The following is a 19110-nucleotide window of genomic DNA, read 5'->3' as shown; positions in this document are numbered from 1 at the left end:
AAACTACAGATCCCAGGATTCTTTGGGGGGAAGCCACGACAGTTTATAGTGGAATGGTGCTGCACTAATTGTACAGTGCAGATGGAGCCTCCGTTGCTCTAAACTAGTGGCTTAAAAAAAACAAAAACAGCACACATTTTGCCTCTAAGGAAAACTTTCAACATAAATGCACCTGCCACAGAACCCCTGCAGAGGCAGGTCAGACAAGGAACTGCCCAGTTCCATAAGACCACTAAGAACATGCCCTATAAATGCACCCAAAGCTCCTCTGAGTGGAGACCGACAATGTGGAGTGGGTAGTTTCCTAGGGATTTATTTTTCTGCAGGAAAAAAATAATACCCAAAATGTAAGCACATTAGTCAGAACAGAAGAAGAGATCTAGTGGATTATGCAAATGGCTAATCTAGTCCAGCATCGTGTTCTTACAGTGGAAAACCGGACACCTATGGGACGTTTGTAAGCATCACCTAAGGACAACAACAGTCTCTCCACTTATGACTCCCAGGAACTGGTATTCAGAGGCATACTGCCAGCAACAATGGAGGGAATATAGTGAACAGAGGCCAACTGCAAATAAATATTAGGCAAGCTTGGCTGTTCAAGGGTTTTTAAGCTTTGTACACTAAATGCAAGTAAAACAAACATGCTAAAATAATTCCCTAGGGTATCAGAAAACTTTCCAATGCAAACCAATATTGTTCCAGTGCAAATTACACTCATTTTCAAAAGAAAATCTTCCAACTCAAAATTTTCCAGGAAACCCACATTCCTGGTAAAGATTGAGAACAATGGGAAGGCTCTTTCAGAGAAACTTTTCCATCATTACTGATACTCTCACATAGGAACCCCTGATAAGTACCCAAGAAACACCTTAATAAATTTCCATGCAAAATTCAAGGCACTACCCTAGATGGCTCCAGCAGGAATGTATCAATGTGCTTTAAAAAGAAAAGGAGAGGTACTGATGGAAAGAGGAGAGAGAGAGAGGAATGATGCTTTGAGCAAAACATTAATTAGCTAAAAAGGCAAGTCAACATTCAGGACAGAGGGGGCCAAAAAGACTGTATGGAATTTCAAAAGCAATATAAACCCAATGTCAGCACCATAAAGCAAAGCACACCTCCTGAACAAATCAAATCACAAAATGTATTATTGACTATGATACTAAAGCCTGGGAGTTTTACTTTCGGAGCCTGTCCCTATATACGTTGACTCAAGAGTAAGTTCCATTATTATTGATTTCATTTATATTCTACCCTTTCCTCAAGATCAAGGCATCCGATTTGGTTCTCTCTTCATTTTAGCTGAAGAACCCTGTGTGATACGTCGAGAGATGGTAACCGGACCATAATCACCTAATGAGCTTCATGGCCAAGTGTAGATTCAAACACAGATCTCCCCAACCTAAGTTCAAAACCCTGTCCTTTTCACCATGCCAACTCAATGGCTCTTCCTCCCTATATGTGCACACAGGAGCCCACGTTTACAATGCAATCCTATATACTGTATTTTTCGCTCTATAAGACGCACGAGACCACAAGACGCACCTAGTTTTTGGAGGAGGAAAACAAGAAAAAAAAATATTCTGAATCTCAGCAGCCAGAACGGCAAGAGGGATCGCTGCGCAGTGAAAGCAGCAATCCCTCTTGCTGTTCTGGCTTCTGGGATAACTGCGCAGCCTACATTTGCTCCATAAGACGCACACACATTTCCCCTTACTTTTTAGGAGGGAAAAAGTGAGTCGTATAGAGCAAAAAATACGGTAATTCTGCTCAAAGCACGTCCCGCTGATTTCAGTGTGGATCACTCCTCTGTCAGTGGGTATGGGATTGCAGCCTTAACAAGTACTCCTTCAAAGCTGCAATCCCTAACATACTTTAAGAACCAAAGTCCCACTGATCACAGTAAGACCTATTTCGCAGTAAATGTGGAAAGGATTGTAGAGCGTGTTCTCAACAGCACAATCACACACATGCCAACCTTGAAGTAAGCTCCACTGAGTTCAGTGAAATGAAGAACACAAGAGCTGTTTTCACAACAGCCAGCCAGTTGCCAATGGGAAGCCCACAGACAGGATCCAAGCACAGCAGTACTAGCCCCATTCATGTCCCCCAGAAACTGTGGCTCAAATGTACCACTGTCTCCAACCCTTGAGGTAGTAAACAGTCACTATGGCTGGTAACCACAGCTAACCTTATCAACCATGTACCGTACTTTTCTGTGTATAAGACGAGGGGTTTTCCCCCTAAAACAATGTTTAAAATGTAGGGTTGTCTTGGCGGGAGATTGGTGGCTGCGGCAAGGGCTGCTGTCGATCGGCTGCCGCTGCGGCAATTGCGTGGGTGATTGGTGGCTGCTGGCGGTGAGCGGGCAGACGATTGTTGGCTTTGGTGACACGTGTTATTGGCAGCGTCGTTCAGGCAGGTGAGCGGTTTTTGACAACCCTGGGCAATCAACTCAGGGCAACCCACCAAAATAAGCAATCTCCCCCCATTTTTTTTTTATGAGGAGTCCCAAAAATAGTGGGCGTCTTATACACGGGGGCATGTTATACACAGAAAAATACGGTATTTGTCTAAGCCATCCAACACGGTGGTAATCACTACGTCTTGCACAAGCAAATTCCATAGTTACTGAAACCCTTAGACCAATTCTCAGTCAAGGGCAACCTGAACCCTTCAGTGCCACCAATACCCCACTTTGAAATATTCTCTTAAAACCTCTGAGTTCTCTGATTCAACTTTTAGAAAACAAAATTCCCCTAAGCAAGGTGGGTGGGGAGGAAGGAGAGAAGCGCAGAAAACCCGAAGAAAGTGTGCTAGACGCTGTATGATTTTTAACTGTCTTGTCATTGCTTCTCTTATTACTTATGTTATATTTTACTGTACAGGTACAATGGTGCCCCGCAAGACGAAAAACTCACTAGACGAAAGAGTTTTCAGTTTTAGAGGTGCTTTGCTAGACGAATTTCCTATGGGCTTGCTTCGCAAGACGACAATGCCTTGTGAGTTCCTGCGGGGGTTTTTTCCTCCCCCCCTTTTTCTAAGCCGCTAAGCCGCTTATCAGCTGATCCGGTCAGCAGATAAGCCGCTAATAGCGCTAATCCGTCAATGGGCTTGCTTCGCAAGACGAAAAAACCGCTAGACGAAGAGAATCACAGAACGGATTCTTTTCATCTTGCGAGGCACCACTGTATTGCAATTTGAACCCCATAGAATTCAAATGGTAAGGGTTCTCCTTAGCCACATTGCGAACCACCTAAATCAAACTTATGCACCTCCGTTTGGATCAAGGCCTACAGCACAAAACAAGGAAACTGTTATTTCAAGTATTAAGAGTCATAGAAAAACATCTGAGAAACAACATTTTAATAGATGAAATAAATACTCCAGTACATGCAAGATTTTTTTTTAAAAAAAGACACTGAAAAATAATAATTAAAAAACCCAAATCACTTTCTTGTTAAGAGTGTAATATTCCCCCACCCCCTGTTTTAAAACACTCACAGTAGCTTCCCCCCCAGCTTGGAAATCACATCCAATCTCCACTCTTTTCCCACTCGACACAGCCAATGCACTTCTAACCTAACACTTGATTCAAAAGTAACCATACAGAAACCAACATAAAAACAAAACAAAAAGGTAGCTACATCCATCATTTAAAGTTCTGCTTCTTTCAGACTGTATGAAAACTGAGGTAACTTTTTTTTCCTTCCTGCACAACTGAACAGTAAAATTTAGAAGGGAAATTTTGGAAGACCAAAGAAAAAGAAAAAAGTTTCAAAAGCACACCCAGCGCAATTAAGGCCCTTTCTCCATCCCACCCAATCTCAATAAAACCTTAAAACTGTTATTACCACTCGCTTGTTTGTAGACCATGTATTCTATAAAAGATGCGAAACTGAATAAGCTTTGATGGTTTCTCTCCTTTTTAACAATCCCTCACCCCAAATGATCAGCCACTCAATGCTGATTTCTTTCTACATAGGTTAAAAGGTAAATCTTTTTGCTGCCTCCCCCATTCAAAAAAATATTTTTTTAAAAAAATCAAAAGACTGGGCTGATCTACACAAATTCTTTGGTATACATAAAACAAAGGGCCAGTTGAGGGGAGCCTAAGTACATTTGTGTTAGCAGTGACCAAGGTATACCTAAATTGAAAAGATTAATTCACAGAAATTGAGTTCGCTGGCGGTAGAGTCCGAGGCGAAGATCTTTCCCTCAGTGCCTGAGATAACAGATTGCAACCATCCGAGACGGCGCAAGCCGAGTTCCGCAACCGTTCCCTGTATTCAGTTGTTTTGGAGCTACTTTCGGGGTGTTGGGCTATATCCCTGAGGCATTGGGTAAGGAGCACACAAGCCGAGACGACACTCATTGCGCCCCCTAAAATGGCGGTCTGCACGGCTTTACCTTCCGGATTGATGGCGGCCGCTTTGCCCAAAAACTGAGGCTCAGTGGCAAAGCCCACCAGCGCGCAGACAGACTGCACCAAGGGCCCGCTGAACAAGACGCAGCGGTTCCGCGTCAGCTCGCTGGGCGAAGTCTTGACCTCCTTGACGCAGGCCAATAGGGCCGAGCCGCTGGTGCTCATGCACTTGACACTCAGCTTGAACTGCTCCTTGGCAAACTTATCCTTGGATTTCTCACTGGCCAGGACACAGGCGTCCGTCAGGAATTTCAGATTCTTGGACATGTTCTGGGAAACCTCCAGCAGGAGCTGAGGGCTCATGTCAGCCAAAGGGGTGGTCTTCAAGATCCCACAGCCGTGCTCCACCTCATGTTTGCACCGGGTCACCTTGTAGCGATCCACCAGGCCGGGCGATGCTGGCTGAGCCCCCGGTGTTTCCACCGCCGCCAGGTAAGCGGCGTGGGCAGAGCACTCTGTCAAGGAGACCACCAGGTCTCCCATCTCCACCAGGATGTCCCCCACCTCCGCGAAGCGTCCCATGTTCAGTTGGCTTTGGACGTCGTGAGTCAAGATGGAGAGGCCTTTTGTCCTGGCGATGATGGTGTCCCGGCACTTCTCGAAGGACTCCCCAAAGACGGACAGGCTATCCGTATTGACCGGCCGGCTCTCGCTGGACAACAGCAGCAAATCCGCCACCAGCTGCATCTTGCTCTTGCAGTGGTCGCAAATGGAGATGAGCTTCTTCCGCTGCAACGCACCGCTGCTTGGGGTGGACGCCTCGCTAGCGGACTTGCCAGAGCCGCCGCTAGCCATAGCGCCTGGGGGGCACACGCATGCCTCTCGGGACCCCACAGCTGCCGCCACCCCTCCCGCTCCTGATGCCTCCGGAGGAGTCCCCACTCAGCCTGGCAGGATCTCTCTGCCTTTTCCGCACCATCATTCCATTAATCTCCGCAAGTAAAAGTAAAGTCTTTGCGGGCCAGAGGGAGAGGCGGGAGCCGGCCAGAGAGCAGCCCAATCCAAAGGGAGCCTGACGCTACTCCACTTTCACAGTGAACTAATAGGCTTGGAAGCAGGCGACAGGTTCCCCGACTCTTGGGAAGACTGGATCCTCAATTCCACAACGGCATGATCAATTATCGTTCCCTTTCCTTCCCCATCTGCAGATGGACCGTTCTTTGGAGAGAAGCGTTATTAGCAAATAATCCAAATGGAGCTGCTGCAAAAATAATAATAGGAGCAATCATTTAAAATCTTTAAAAGTTTCCAGCTGAATAAATTACAGTGGCACGTTTAAATTCATGAGGAAAAGAGTTTGGGTGGGATGGTTGTTGTTGTTTTTAAAAAAGAAAATAAATGGGAAGAGGGGCTGAAATAGGCGACGATCCTGTTACCGTTTCACTCCTTTCCAATCCAAGCTGTCCCCGTGGCCCGGAAAGAGGCGAGCCAACGCCATAGGCTCCTTTAACAGCTCCCGAGAAGGCAGGCAGGCATCTCTTCCTCTCCCCGTTGCTATCAGGAAGAACAGCAGAGGGTGTGGCCCGGCGGAGCTGTGGCCGGGGGAACTGGCCGCGCGCAGGAGGAGGAGGAGGAGGGTTGCCGCTTTGATTTGCTAGGCTGGCCCCGAAGTGTTTCGTGCGCACCTCACCTCCGGTGCAAAAGAGGACACGGCAGATCGTGGAAGGCAAGGCGAGGAGGGCGGGCGGAAAGCAACGATTTCCTCTCCCCCAACACCACCCGGATCCAGCCGCTGGTGGAGAGGGAAGGCAGGGAGGAGGGAGGGAGGGAGGAACCCTCAGCTTAGCTTGCCGCTTTTGCTTTTCTTTTTCGCTACCTCTCTCCTTGCTTGGCGCTCCGATCACGACGCCCAGCGTCCCCGGGAAAAGCAGCGGCGGCGCCGGCCCTCCAGGGGCGTGGGCGCACCCGATCTCCGCTCGACGGGGAACTTCAGGCTCTGCCCTCGAACAAGGGCGGCGGCGGCGGCGCTGGGTGGCCTTTGCAACAGCTGCTGCGGGAACCCAGCCGGCCTCCCTTCGCCTCCTCTCTCACCATATTTCCTCGCTGGGCTTTTCCTCCTCCTCTCCAACCCTCCCCGGCTGAATCACCAACTTCTGCGGGGTGGAGGGAGGGATCACGCAAGGAGGGCTCCCCGCCCGCTCGCCAGCTTTCCACTTCCCAAAGTCTCTTTTCAGCCTCGGCCGCGGGTCTCTTATCAGCTGCCTCGGCGCGGCTGCTCCTTCATGGCTGGGGAAAGGGCGGGCGCCGGAGCCAACGCGCCTCTTGCTGCTGCTGCTGCCTTTTCTCCCTTCCTCTCTCTCTTTTTTAATGCTTCCTCCCGGTTGCCTCCGCTGTAACCTCCCTGTAAGCCTATAGCAATCTTTTGTGCGGCCTGTCGCCGCCCTTCGTTTTAAACGCTGCGGTCTTCTCCACGCCCGCTGCTGCCTTGAAGGCTCCACCCCAGCAGGAGATGGGGCGGGTGGGAGAAGGGAAAGAGGCGGTGTCACCGCCCGGTATAACAGGCGGCGGCGGCGGCGGCGGCGGCGGCGCCCTTGCTGTGGCCGCCGGCTCGATTGCACTTTTACGCACGCAGATGCGCTTGGAGCAGGAGAGCCGTGGCTGTTGGTTCACACGTGGGATGGTTCTGGCCTGTGTTTTCAGCCCAGCCTGCCCGTTGATTCCCCACCCCCGATTTTTATTTTTATTTTAATTAAAGGAGCATAATCTATCCCCGCCCCCTTTTGCAACCTTAGCTTCCCAGCTGTCAGCAAACATTACTTGGAAGTCCTGTTGAAATCTGGGATAGCTTTCTAAGGAACCAGGCATAGGACGAGGTCTCTGCCTCTTTCCCACCGGTGTTGGAAAAATCAGGAGCATCTTTCGAGCTCTGAGATGGGCGCTGCCAGTGGTTTATTGGAGGGTTTCAAATTTAGAAGCATTTCTTTTGGTTTCTCCTTATGGAGGAGAAAATGACAAGCATGCAAACCTAATGGGGTCAGCCTGTGGGCACTGCCACCTGATTGGATTGTGATTTTCTTGTTGGCCAACTAGGCTAGAGAACACTTTACTACTACTACTTTTTAACACAGCATGCTCTGGTCCATGGGGTTATGAAGAGTCGGACACGACTAAACAACTTTTAAAAGAATATACAGTGGTACCTTGGGTTAAGAACTTATTTCGTTCTGGAGGTCCATTCTTAACCTGAAACAGTTCTTAACCTGAGGTAAAGGTAGAGGGACCCCTGACCATTAGGTCCAGTCGTGACCGACTCTGGGGTTGCGGCGCTCATCTCGCTTTATTGGCCGAGGGAGCCGGCGTACAGCTTCCAGGTCATGTGGCCAGCATGACTAAGCCACTTCTGGCGAACCAGAGCAGCGCATGGAAACACCGTTTACCTTCCCGCCAGAGTGGTACCTATTTATCTACATGCACTTTGACATGCTTTCGAACTGCTATCACTTAGCTAATGGGGCCTCCCGCTGCCACCGCATGATTTCTGTTCTCACCTGAAGCAAAGTTCTTAACCCGAGGTACTATTTTTGGGTTAGCGGAGTCTGTAACCTGAAGCGTCTGTAACCTGAAGCGTCTGTAACCCGAGGTACCACTGTATCAGCATCCTGCCATTAGTTGTTGGAAGCTGCCCAGGCTTTACAGAGATGTTAACAGTCCACATAAAATGACCAAAACAATGTGTGATAAAAGATAATTAGCAGACCACAATTTAACAAGCTGTGAGCACATAAAGGCCTGTGGGAGACTGAAAGCATGGTTCAAGAAAAGTGTATCCCTGAGAGGCAAGCAAGAATAAGCTTGATAAGGAGAGAACAGGGGTCCCCATGGTGATCTAGGCCCTGCTCCATGTATCTTTCCCACTTCCCTCACAAACTAGGATGTGATAACTTATTTACTTCTAGTTATTTATTTAGCAAGATTTAATGAAGAAAATCTCAGTGGTTTACATAAAATAGTATAAGCTGACTCTCCTTCACTGGAGAGGTCGGATGGTCATTGTCAGGGATTTTTAGATGTGATTCCTGCGTTGCAGGAGGTTGGACTAGATGACCCATGGGGTCCCTTCAAACTCCACTATTCTATGATCCGTTAAAAACAGCAATTAAAAGCAAACTTTTAAAATCAAGTAGATGTATAAAATTGTGAAAATACAGATAAAACCAACAGTTTTGGAAACAAATGTGCCTAATATTGCATGTCCAGGTAGGCTCACCTAAACAGAAAAGTTTTAAAACTGTATTTTTTTAAAAAAATAAATAAATCAAAAACATTACATCATCTCGCTTTATTGGCCGAGGGAGCCGGCGTACAGCTTCCGGGTCATGTGGCCAGCATGGCTAAGCCGCTTCTGGCGAACCAGAGCAGCGCACGGAAACACCGTTTACCTTCCCGCCAGAGTGGTACCTATTTATCTACATGCACTTTGACATGCTTTCGAACTGCTATCACTTAGCTAATGGGGCCTCCCGCTACCACCGCATGATTTCTGTTCTCATCCTGAAGCGAAGTTCTTAACCCAAGGTACTATTTTTGGGTTAGCGGAGTCTGTAACCTGAAGCGTCTGTAACCCGAGGTACCACTGTATCAGCATCCTGCCATTAGTTGTTGGAAGCTGCCCAGGCTTTACAGAGATGTTAACAGTCCGCATAAAATGACCAAAACAATGTGTGATAAAAGATAATTAGCAGACCACAATTTAACAAGCTGTGAGCACATAAAGGCCTGTGGGAGACTGAAAGCATGGTTCAAGAAAAGTGTATCCCTGAGAGGCAAGCAAGAATAAGCTTGATAAGGAGAGAACAGGGGTCCCCACCGTGATCTAGGCCCTGCTCCATGTATCTTTCCCACTTCCCTCACAAACTAGGATGTGATAACTTATTTACTTCTAGTTATTTATTTAGCAAGATCTAATGAAGAAAATCTCAGTGGTTTACATAAAATAGTATAAGCTGACTCTCCTTCACTGGAGAGGTCGGATGGTCATTGTCAGGGATTTTTAGATGTGATTCCTGCGTTGCAAGAGGTTGGACTAGATGACCCATGGGGTCCCTTCAAACTCCACTATTCTATGATCCGTTAAAAACAGCAATTAAAAGCAAACTTTTAAAAGCAAGTAGATGTATAAAATTGTGAAAATACAGATAAAACCAACAGTTTTGGAAACAAATGCGCCTAATATTGCATGTCCAGGTGGGCTCACCTAAACAGAAAAGTTTTAAAACTGTAATTTTTTTTTAAAAAAAATCAAAAACATTACATCATCTCATCATCTCTGACCGTTGGCTAGGGCTGATGGGAGTTGGAGTCCACTGGTGGGCCACTGGTTCTCCACCTAGGACCTTCATCGTGCAAGCGCCTTGTCTTGTCGTTGAGCTACACCTTCTCCCATGGCATGTTTATGTATATTTCGGCAACTAAATTAAGCTCTACTTGCCATTTCAAGGCATGATTTGGTGTGAATGGAGATGGTACTATCGAAAGCAATGGGGCTACTTTAAAAATTATAGCTAATCTATGGGTCTGGAGAATACAAATAATGCCTCTGTGAAAAGTCAATCTAAAGCATTTTTATACACTCCAGAAGGCACCCAGAGTCACTGCAGGACATAACACTTCAATTATATAGTCCAGCTCAGGAAGGGTGGGGGTCTGCTTATTTTGTGCTTGTGCGCTGTAGTCTCCTTTGATGTTTTGTTTTGTTTTTTTAAAAGGCCTTAAGGGTGCGCCTGCAAATTCCTGTTCATGGTGGTGACTCTTTTTTTTTAATCAGTCATGTTATCCATGCAGACTGCCCTGAAAAGTCCTTATGTTTTTCAGCCTAATAAGACGTTGTGACTAAAGGCATCTAGACATTGTCTGCTGTGTTCCTGCATTTGGCGCGTAAAATGATGTTTGTCTGTACACCAAACTGGTGACTTTTCTGTGCACAAAGCGCTAATAAAGTTACATACTTTTATTTTCTTCTTCAGAAGTAAATATCTATCTGCTGCTTTTGGGAAAGTAACTTAACAGAGCAATCCTAACTATAGCAAGCCAGTGTAATTTTGGGATCCTCACAGTAGAGAGGTTGATGGGCATAGCTGTCAACTTTTCCCTTTTCTTGCGAGGAATCCTATTCGGAATAAGGGAATTTCCCTTAAAAAAAGGGAAACGTTGACAGCTACGTTGATGGGAGTTGCTGTCCTTTTTCAGTGATGTCTGTTGTGGTCTTGGTTGTCTTGGCCTCAGCAAATAACAATCTCTCCCTGGGGGAAACACACACACACACACAACACCTAGAACATCAACAACATCAGGAAACAGAAAAGATACTTAGTTATTTTATTCATATACTGTACCATCTTTCTGCCAAGCTGCTGTTTGTTGGTGTAGACCAGGGTTTCCCAAACTTGGGTCTCCAGCTGTTTTTGGACTACAACTCCCATCATCCATTGCTAGTGGGACCAGCGGTCAGGGATCGTGGGAATAGACAATACTGGGCTAGATAGACCAACATTAAAATAAAATAAAAACACAGAATTTCAATAATTGCTAGGCTTTGATAAGTATAAAATGTTTTGTTCCTATTATTTTGCTACTGGCCTTCATGTGTTTGATAGCCACCATAGTATTTCTTCTGGAAATGGAAAGGCAGTATATAAATTTAAAATAATAAGAAAAGGCATTAAGGAGATTGCATGGTTGGCTGGATTCTGCACCTACAGTTCTCAGCTTCTCTGAGTGTCTTGGGAGCACGGAATACGATATTACTGTATTATTATCACCACCATCATAATTATATTTTATTATTGTTATTATTGTTTTTATTATTTTTATTAAATTTGTATTCAGCCCTTCATCCAAAGATCCTAGGGCGTTCCACAACCCAGAAATATGGTTTCCTCTTTCCCTTCAGAAACAAATGTAAAGGGAAAGGAGTTTTGTTTTATTCAATTTCGAAAACATGGTTCGTCTCGGTCCCCCCGCAGTCTGAAGTGGTACAGCCCTCTGCCCCTCGTTCCTTCCGGCACCTTCCCACTCACCCACCCTCCTCCGCCTGTAGCTTTCAAATCTAGTTGCCCCGCCCACTTCCCTCCCGGCGCATGCGCAGAACTAGCAAGAGGGCGGGATCGGGGCGGAAGAACCTTCTCCAGCCAGTGCCGGCGGCGTCGAGCGTCGGGACAAGATGGCGGCGGCCTATCGATGGCTGGGTCTGGTCTTGGCGCTGTGTGCCTTGGCGGCCGCGGCCTCTGGGGCCGAAGAGCCGAAGGAAAAGTCCCCTGAGCAGGCGAAGAAGGAGAAGAAGAAGAAAAAGGACATTCGGGACTACAACGACGCCGACATGGCGCGGCTGCTGGAGCAGTGGGAGGTATGTCCGTGAGGGAAAAGGGGGCGCAGCGGGGACCCCAAAATGGGTGTGAGGGTCGGGGGAGGGGTACCCACCGTCTTCCTCGTCTAGTTCCTTGGCAAGGATTTGGGGCTGGAGTGCAGGTTCGTTGCGCTCGCCAAGGGTTGTATCCCGCCAAGGGTTGTTACTTATTTATTTATTTGTGCCCCGCCTATTTGACAGGGTTTCCCCAGCCACTCTGGGCTGCTTTCAACATATATGTATATGTATATACATATATATGTAGCTCTATATGTATATACACACAAACATAATATAACATTACACATGAAGAAGCTTCCCTATACATGCTCTAACCAACTGAGCTATCCAGGCTTAAGTTATTTTTATTTATTCATTTAGCAGGATATAAATATTCGCAACATTTTCCGTTGTTTTTAAAAAGGACAGATTAAAGCAAGACATTTAAAAGCATTCAGGAGATGATTAAAATCAGCAGTAGCAGAAAGCATGTGTGACTTGTGTGTGCCCGGTCCATTAATTTCAGTGGGTGTGCTCCAAGTAGGGCATGGGCACAGGCCAAGGGGGGATAGGGGGAGAGAGGTTGGTTTGAAGGGGATGAGGTTCCAGCCTAGAGCTCGTTTAATTGAATGTGGGGGTGGTGAGGAAATAGTCCTGAAGGAGAGGCTGCCTCTGAGCATGTGTGGAGTGTATTGGTCTTCATTGGGGAAGAGTAGGGTTGGCAACCGCACTGTGAGACTATAAGAAAACCAGGTACAGTATTACGGAAGTCAGAACACTTCCAGTACTTTTACTGGGGTGTACTGTCCTTGCAATGCGTGAAACTTAAGTTGCAATTTTCAGGTTCATAAAAGTAACATTAAGTTCAGTAGCTTGAACTGTTTCAGTTTTGTTTTATGTTATACATATATGTTTGTTTGTTTTATGATATATGTATATGTGTGTGTGTTCTAGAGAGAGCGCAAGAGTGCGCCTGGATAGTTCAGTTGGAGCATGGTGCTGATAACGCCAAGGTTGCAGGTTCGATCCCCGCATGGGACAGCTGCCTATTCCTGCACTGCAGGGGGTTGGACTAGATGATCCTCAGGGTCCCTTCCAACTCGACAATTCTATGATTCGTATATGCATGCTGCTTTGAGCAGAGTATGGGTTTTAAAGTTTAAATTAGGAACTGTTCTCTGAAATAAGGAACAGGAAGCAGGCCTAATGAAGAGTTTAAAAGACTATAAGCAGAACTCCATAGTAATTAGCACCCCTCTTTGCTTTTGAAGTAACAACCACCAGTGCATTTTGCATAGCAGAATAAAGCAGCAGTTTCATATGATTTGGCTCTGCATTTTGCACTAATAGGCATTTAGACACTCTTCAGGGGTAGCCCAACATAGGCTGTATTGCAGCAGCCCAATTTCTTTAGTAACCAATGCACATGTGATTAGCAGGTTAACCTTTTCCCAGGTTAACTGCCCCCACCTGTCTAAATGCAAAGCTGGATCCAGGAGTAGTCTGAAACTGCTTATGAGTTTCATGTAGGTAGAATACCTATTTTTAAATTAGTTTTCTCATTAGTGCTCCCTTATCTGAATTAATATTTCATTTTGCTTCCCACATCCAGACCCTCCGTGATCTCTGGTGCTGTTAACTAGCTTGTTGAGTGAGCTGCTTGGCACATAAAGTAATGCCATGCACTCATCCAGAGTGCTAAATTGAAAACCAGATTTCTATTTCTGAAACAGAAAAAAAGTTGTGTTCTATTATTTCAGCAAGTAGAAAGCTGCATTAGACAAACAGTTTCTACATATGCATACAAAGTGTGCATGGTCTTCTAAACTTGAGATCTTTCAATAAGCCTAATTTTTCTAAGACATACCTTGTTGCATCAGGATACAACAGCCTGTTCCAATGCATTCTTAAGTGTTCCTGTATTTTGTTTCCAACACAGAAAGATGATGATATAGAAGAAGGAGATCTTCCTGAGCACAAGCGTCCATCTGCACCAATAGACTTTTCCCAACTTGACCCGGGCAAGCCTGAGAGTATCTTGAAGATGACCAAGAAAGGGAAGACTCTTATGATGTTTGTCACTGTGTCAGGAGAACCTACAGAAAAAGAGACAGAGCAAATTACTAATCTGTGGCAGGGAAGTCTTTTCAATGCCAACTATGACGTACAAAGGTAAGATTTTTGTCTTGCAGTTGCACACCTGCCCTCACTTGCCTGGTTTAATTTTCATTGTATGGGCTGTGCTTATATGTATGACCACCTAAATTACTGCATGTTTGAAATTAATACCTTCTTTCCTGTATTTTGATCTGTATTAATGAGGATATGAAAAATTGTTTAAAAGTTTTCAAAAGAATGGCATGCTCAGTTAGGAAGATGGATAAAGTTATCATAATTAATAGCTTTATTTTGTCTTTTTCCTTTGATGTACCCTTCCCCCTCCTGAGACAGAGGCGCAGTGCTTATTCTTGCTGTGTGCATTCTAAAGCAGTGTGGAATTTTATTAAAAATTAGTAAAAAAAAATCTAGCAATTTTCGTTTGGTAAAAATAAACTGTTGAAATAGTCTCATATTTTCCTATATGAGGTAGGAAATAATCTAGACCCCATTATGGCTGCAATCTAATATAAACCTACCTTATAAGTCCCATTGAACATAGTAGGACTTAACTGTCATAGAAACACACTTGGATTAGTTTGGAAAAGTGTAGTCGACTTTAAAACCTGTTACAATTTGCCAGTGGGCTGTGAAAATGGATGTTTGTGGCTATTTATAGGTAGTATTCTTCTCACACTGTTTGTCCCTTTGGATACAAATATGTCTGTGTGTGTGTGTCGTCCCTGTCCCCCCCGCCCCCGATTGGAATTTGAAGAAACGATGTAAGAAAAGCCACCCTGCTCAAAGCCCTATCTATTCCAGATACCCATTTCCCTCAGTGGCCAACCATATGCCTGTATGAAGCCAGCAAGCAGGACACGAACCCAACCATACTCTGCTGCTGCTCCCCAGCAGCTGATATTCAGAGATACTACTTCCAGTATAAGAGGGAGAAATGTATCCATTGTGACTGGTTGCTATCTGTAGTCTTAGCTGCCATGAATTTTGTCTAATCCCCTTTTAAAACTGTCCAAATTGGTGGCCTCCCCCACATCTGGCAGCCGTGATTTCTGCTGTTCAATTACGCACTGTGTGAAGAAGTGCTCCCTTTTGCCTGTCCTGAATTTCCCACCATTCTATGGGAGGAATTGTTGTCGAACTGAGCAGCTCTTTATTGTGTTGTTTTCAGCTCCTCCCAAGAAAGCCATGGAACCAGATATCTGCACCTGATAGGTGTAACTCATAAAAAACATGCTTGAGAGAAGTAGGAGGGATTACTGTACGTGACTTCACTTGTATCCTACCCAGCTATCCAGCTTTGACAACATGGAGCTATTTAAGTGTACTACAAGGATAAATTCCTATGAAATCTTAATATATAAGCCAACATTTTAACATTCGCATATGTAGAGGCTTTTTTTTTTAACCCCTAAGCATTTGTTAGCCAGATATTTTGCATTTTTCCCTTACATCTAAAATAAAGCTGAGACCCATCTCTTCTAGCAGGGATGGGAGATCCTTTTTCAATCCAGTGACCGCATTCCCTTTTGGGCAACATCCAGAGTGCACATGCTGATCGTGGGCTGGGCCAGAGGCAAAAAGAGGCAGAGAAACAAATGCAAACTTTACCTTTCTACAGTAAGATAGTTTCTGCACATACCCTATGGCAAAGGGCCATATCACAGTTCAGGGACAGATTCTCTTGCTAGGCAATAACATTCAGCGGGCAAAGCAGGGCCAGTGCAGGATGAAAATGGTTCCAAGGGCCAGATAGGGAGGCTTGGAGGGCCACATTCAACCTTGTGCCCGAGGTTCCTCATCCTTTGCTGCATCTGTGTGTCTCCCCTCTACCATAAATTTGAATAAGAAATGCAATAGGCTGTATTTTCACAAGGTAGTAAATTATAATATTCTTACTTATGAAGGTAATAAATTCTGCAGTGCAAGTTTTGTCCCCCCCCCCCATTCTGAGACAAACACCTCTTGCTTTTAAGAAATGCAACATGCCACTTAATCCTTGGGGTTATTTATCGTTCCTTTTTTTGCAAGAGGTGGGGCAGAGGCTCTTCACTACCTGAAACATAAATTTTCAATACATCAAAGGCCAGGCACTAATTGAATGCCCTTTTAAAACCTAGGTTTATCGTCGGTTCAAATCGTGCCATCTTTATGCTGCGGGACGGAGGCTATGCGTGGGAGATCAAAGACTTTCTGATAAAACAGGAGAGGTGTGCGGACGTAACACTGGAAGGTCAGGTGTACCCTGGTAAAGGAGCCAAGGAAAGCGAAAAAGGGAAAAATGAGACCAAGCCCGAAAAATCCAAAAAGAAAAAAGATACTGAAAAGAAACATGGACCCCTCAAAGACGACAACCGTGCAACCAAACCAAAAGAAGAACTCTGATAAGTTAATTTGACCGTAGAGGAGGTTTGGTGGGAAGTTTAGGAAGGAGAAAATAGGGTGGCCTTTCTGGGTTTCAAATCAAGGGACCAGTTTACTTATTAATGAGAGGCATTTGTTCAGTAACAGCAACGTTAATGCTTAACATCAGTGGATTGCTTCTTTTAGATCTGGAGTTGGTATATTGTGCCTTGTCTACTTTCAAGCAGTTGGGTTTTTTCAAACAGTTGTCTGTTTAAAAGTTTAAAACAAGCACCTGTGTGTTTACCTTCAGTATTACAAACATTCCTCCAAGGATGAGAGGGGAAGAGCTGTTGCAGTAGGAATTCTGCCGTCAGCTATTTTGGAGGAGTCAACAAGGTGAACGTTTCGTTGGCGATAAGAAACAAGACTTAACTTTCTAGGAGTTTCTACCTTTGCAATATTTTCATTGATGAAAATAAATGATACCCCTTCTTGAAAGTGGCAATCTCAGAGTGTCAGCTGTGGTGCCAAAGCAGATTCTGGAAAGCACAGGTTTGATGCATGCCATGAGTGTTTTTATGTAAGTTGGTTTCACTGCTGGTGGTCAAATGCCCAGCTGAAGTGGGAATAAACTTGCCTATTGAATTAACAGATTTAGGGTTTCCATAGACTAATGGTGGGCCAGTTCACTTACTCCAACCTTCCTCAACCTGGTGTCTGCCAGATGTTTTGGGCCACAACTCTCATCACTTTCAGAGCACTGGGCGTGCTGGCTGTGGCTGTTGGAAGTTGTAGTTTAGAACATCTGGCAGTAGGCTGAGCCATGTGATAAAAGGCTGAGCCAATCCAGTAAGGGGAATGTAACAAGAATAGCAAATGTATCAAGATGCAGTTAACCCTGACACTGATTGAAGAGCTTAATTCCAAAAGGTTCTTAAATCAATTTTGACCAGTGTTCCATTTGGAAGAAAATTATTTCTGACTACAGTGGTACCTTGGTTGTCAAACTTAATCTGTTGCAGGAGTCTGTTTGACTCCCAAAACGGTTCAAAAACCAAGGTGCAGCTTCCGATTGGTTGCAGGAGCTTCCATCACTCAATCGGAAGCCACGTCAGACGTTTGGCTTACGAAAAATGTTTACAAACTGGAACACTCGTATCTGGGTTTGCAGCATTCAGGAGCCAAAATCTTTGGGAGCCAAACTGTTCGAGTATAAAGGTACCACTGTACAGTCTTTTTTAATGCCAACACGATTTTCAAGGCTTTTATACAAGTTCTCTCCCCCCCCCCCGCCCCTTATTTGTAGCACTCATGGCAAACATCTACAGGCCAAAATTGGATTTTTTTGGTCAGAATTGACTTAAGCCCCTTTTGGAGTTAAGCTATTCAATTGCAATTGGGCTCAAGGCATTCCAGAATTGCAGTGACTATAAACTGGGGGCTTACTCTGTTTAAACACAGAGGTTGTTCTGGTTTCCTTCTTAATGTTAATTTGAAAGAATACTGCCTTGGTGCATAAGTTTATTTCCAATTTGTGGACACCGCACCATATTAGATCAGGCCACGTTTGATCTTTTTGAATATAGCTTGTATTTCTCTGGTGCCAAAAATACTTCCAATACTCTGGGTGCCCTAATTTGTTCATTCATATATAACGTTGGTAGATAATTGGGGAAATATTGCTGTCACCATGAACACTCCCTCCGGAATGTCAATAAATTTGTACCTTTTTCAGAACAAATTTCTGTTTGACACATGGAGTCCTGTGTCTGGACACAGCTGTCTTGTGATGTCTGTATCTGCTCAGAGTGGCCACTAGGTGGCACCATTAAGTGCCAAATTCAGATGTTGAGAAGCCTTCAGTGGCTTCTATCCTCTTTTGATTCTTGGACCATTTATATATGAATACCATTGATAAAAGCTCTCTCCTGGCCTAATTCAAGGTTCTGAAGGAGATGAAAGGTTAAGTGTTAATGAATAGCTGAGTACTGTGTTTGTCCTGAGACTTCTGTTTATTCCCCCCTCCCCCGGGTTTTATTTCATTTTTACTTGATTTTTAGGGATTTTGCTTTGAAAGGGCACTCCTGCCTTCCATTCTGCTGTTACAAAAGAACAGGGAAATGTTGAGAAATAGAATCACAGAGGTAGAAGGGACCACAAGGGTCATCTAGTCCAACCCCCTGCAATGCAGGAATCTTTTGCCCAATGACCCAGAAATTAAGAGTCTCATGCTCTACCCAACTAAGCTAAATGTAGATGCTTTTTTTGTTGTTCAGAGGCGCTTAAAACTCACATGCAAGATGTGCTTTTAAAAAGATGCCGGTTTTCGAATATGCTGCCTGCTAAATTTGTGTGCCTGAGGAAAAGCTGGCTGGTCACCCGTGCTGAGTAAAAATTTCTTCCAGGTGACTAGGTGGCAGCTTTTTTAGGACACAAACAAAAGGCATAAGCATAGATGGCAGCTTAGCAGGCTGCAAAATGCCCTCCAGGACAGTAAGAAAATGCAGGGTATGAAACAACCAAATTCACATACTTTATATCCCTCTGATTTTAGTGGAGGGGAACACTTTTGTGTTGGAGTCACTGGGCCTTGAAGATCACTAATCACCTGGTTACCTTTGGCTGGGAAGCGTGTGTGCCTCTTTCAAGCCATCCGTGTGTTCAAAATGACTAACCAGGTTAGATGTGGGCATTCAGGCTAGCAATTATTGATGACTTTTTTTTTGGAAGGTTTAATCGTTAGCTGTATCGTGCCTTGGTCTTCTGGTTCTGCTAAGGTCGTGTGACTGCTCTGCACACAACTCCCAACTGCAATTGTGGCGATTGATTTTTATGCAGATTTCAGTTCTGTGAAGCTAGCATCCCGATTCTCCGGTTT

General features: G+C 45.0%; 2 protein-coding genes across 2 annotated transcripts; one reads left to right on the top strand and one right to left on the bottom strand.

Moving 5' to 3' along the window:
- Positions 1 to 3354: 3354 nt before the first annotated feature.
- On the bottom strand, positions 3355 to 7769 carry TLNRD1 (talin rod domain containing 1). The gene is made up of 2 exons (XM_083475367.1): positions 5806 to 7769; positions 3355 to 5630 (listed from the first exon to the last, which is right to left on the bottom strand). Exon 2 carries the CDS (start codon positions 5222 to 5224, stop codon positions 4166 to 4168), a length of 1059 nt encoding a protein of 352 aa, XP_083331493.1. The 5' UTR covers positions 5225 to 5630; positions 5806 to 7769; the 3' UTR covers positions 3355 to 4165.
- A 3738-nt stretch (positions 7770 to 11507) lies between these two features.
- MESD (mesoderm development LRP chaperone) lies at positions 11508 to 17973 on the top strand. Its single transcript, XM_083475380.1, has 3 exons — positions 11508 to 11771; positions 13711 to 13943; positions 16007 to 17973. Exons 1-3 carry the CDS (start codon positions 11589 to 11591, stop codon positions 16269 to 16271), a joined length of 681 nt encoding a protein of 226 aa, XP_083331506.1. The 5' UTR covers positions 11508 to 11588; the 3' UTR covers positions 16272 to 17973.
- Positions 17974 to 19110: the final 1137 nt, after the last annotated feature.

Source organism: Podarcis liolepis, assembly GCF_965112155.1.
Source record: "Podarcis liolepis genome assembly, chromosome: 14".
In the NCBI taxonomy this organism is placed as follows: Eukaryota; Metazoa; Chordata; class Lepidosauria; order Squamata; family Lacertidae; genus Podarcis; species Podarcis liolepis.
This window is presented reverse-complemented; position numbering and strand designations above follow the sequence as displayed.

Excerpts from the sequence above, each read along its gene's own strand:
- MESD (XM_083475380.1), top strand. The coding sequence starts at position 11,589 with ATGGCGGCGGCCTATCGATGGCTGGGTCTGGTCTTGGCGCTGTGTGCC. Across the intron at positions 11,772-13,710 it reads GGCTGCTGGAGCAGTGGGAG|AAAGATGATGATATAGAAGA; the intron begins GTATGTCCGTGA and ends TTTCCAACACAG. Across the intron at positions 13,944-16,006 it reads GCCAACTATGACGTACAAAG|GTTTATCGTCGGTTCAAATC; the intron begins GTAAGATTTTTG and ends TTTAAAACCTAG.
- TLNRD1 (XM_083475367.1), bottom strand. The coding sequence starts at position 5,224 with ATGGCTAGCGGCGGCTCTGGCAAGTCCGCTAGCGAGGCGTCCACCCCA.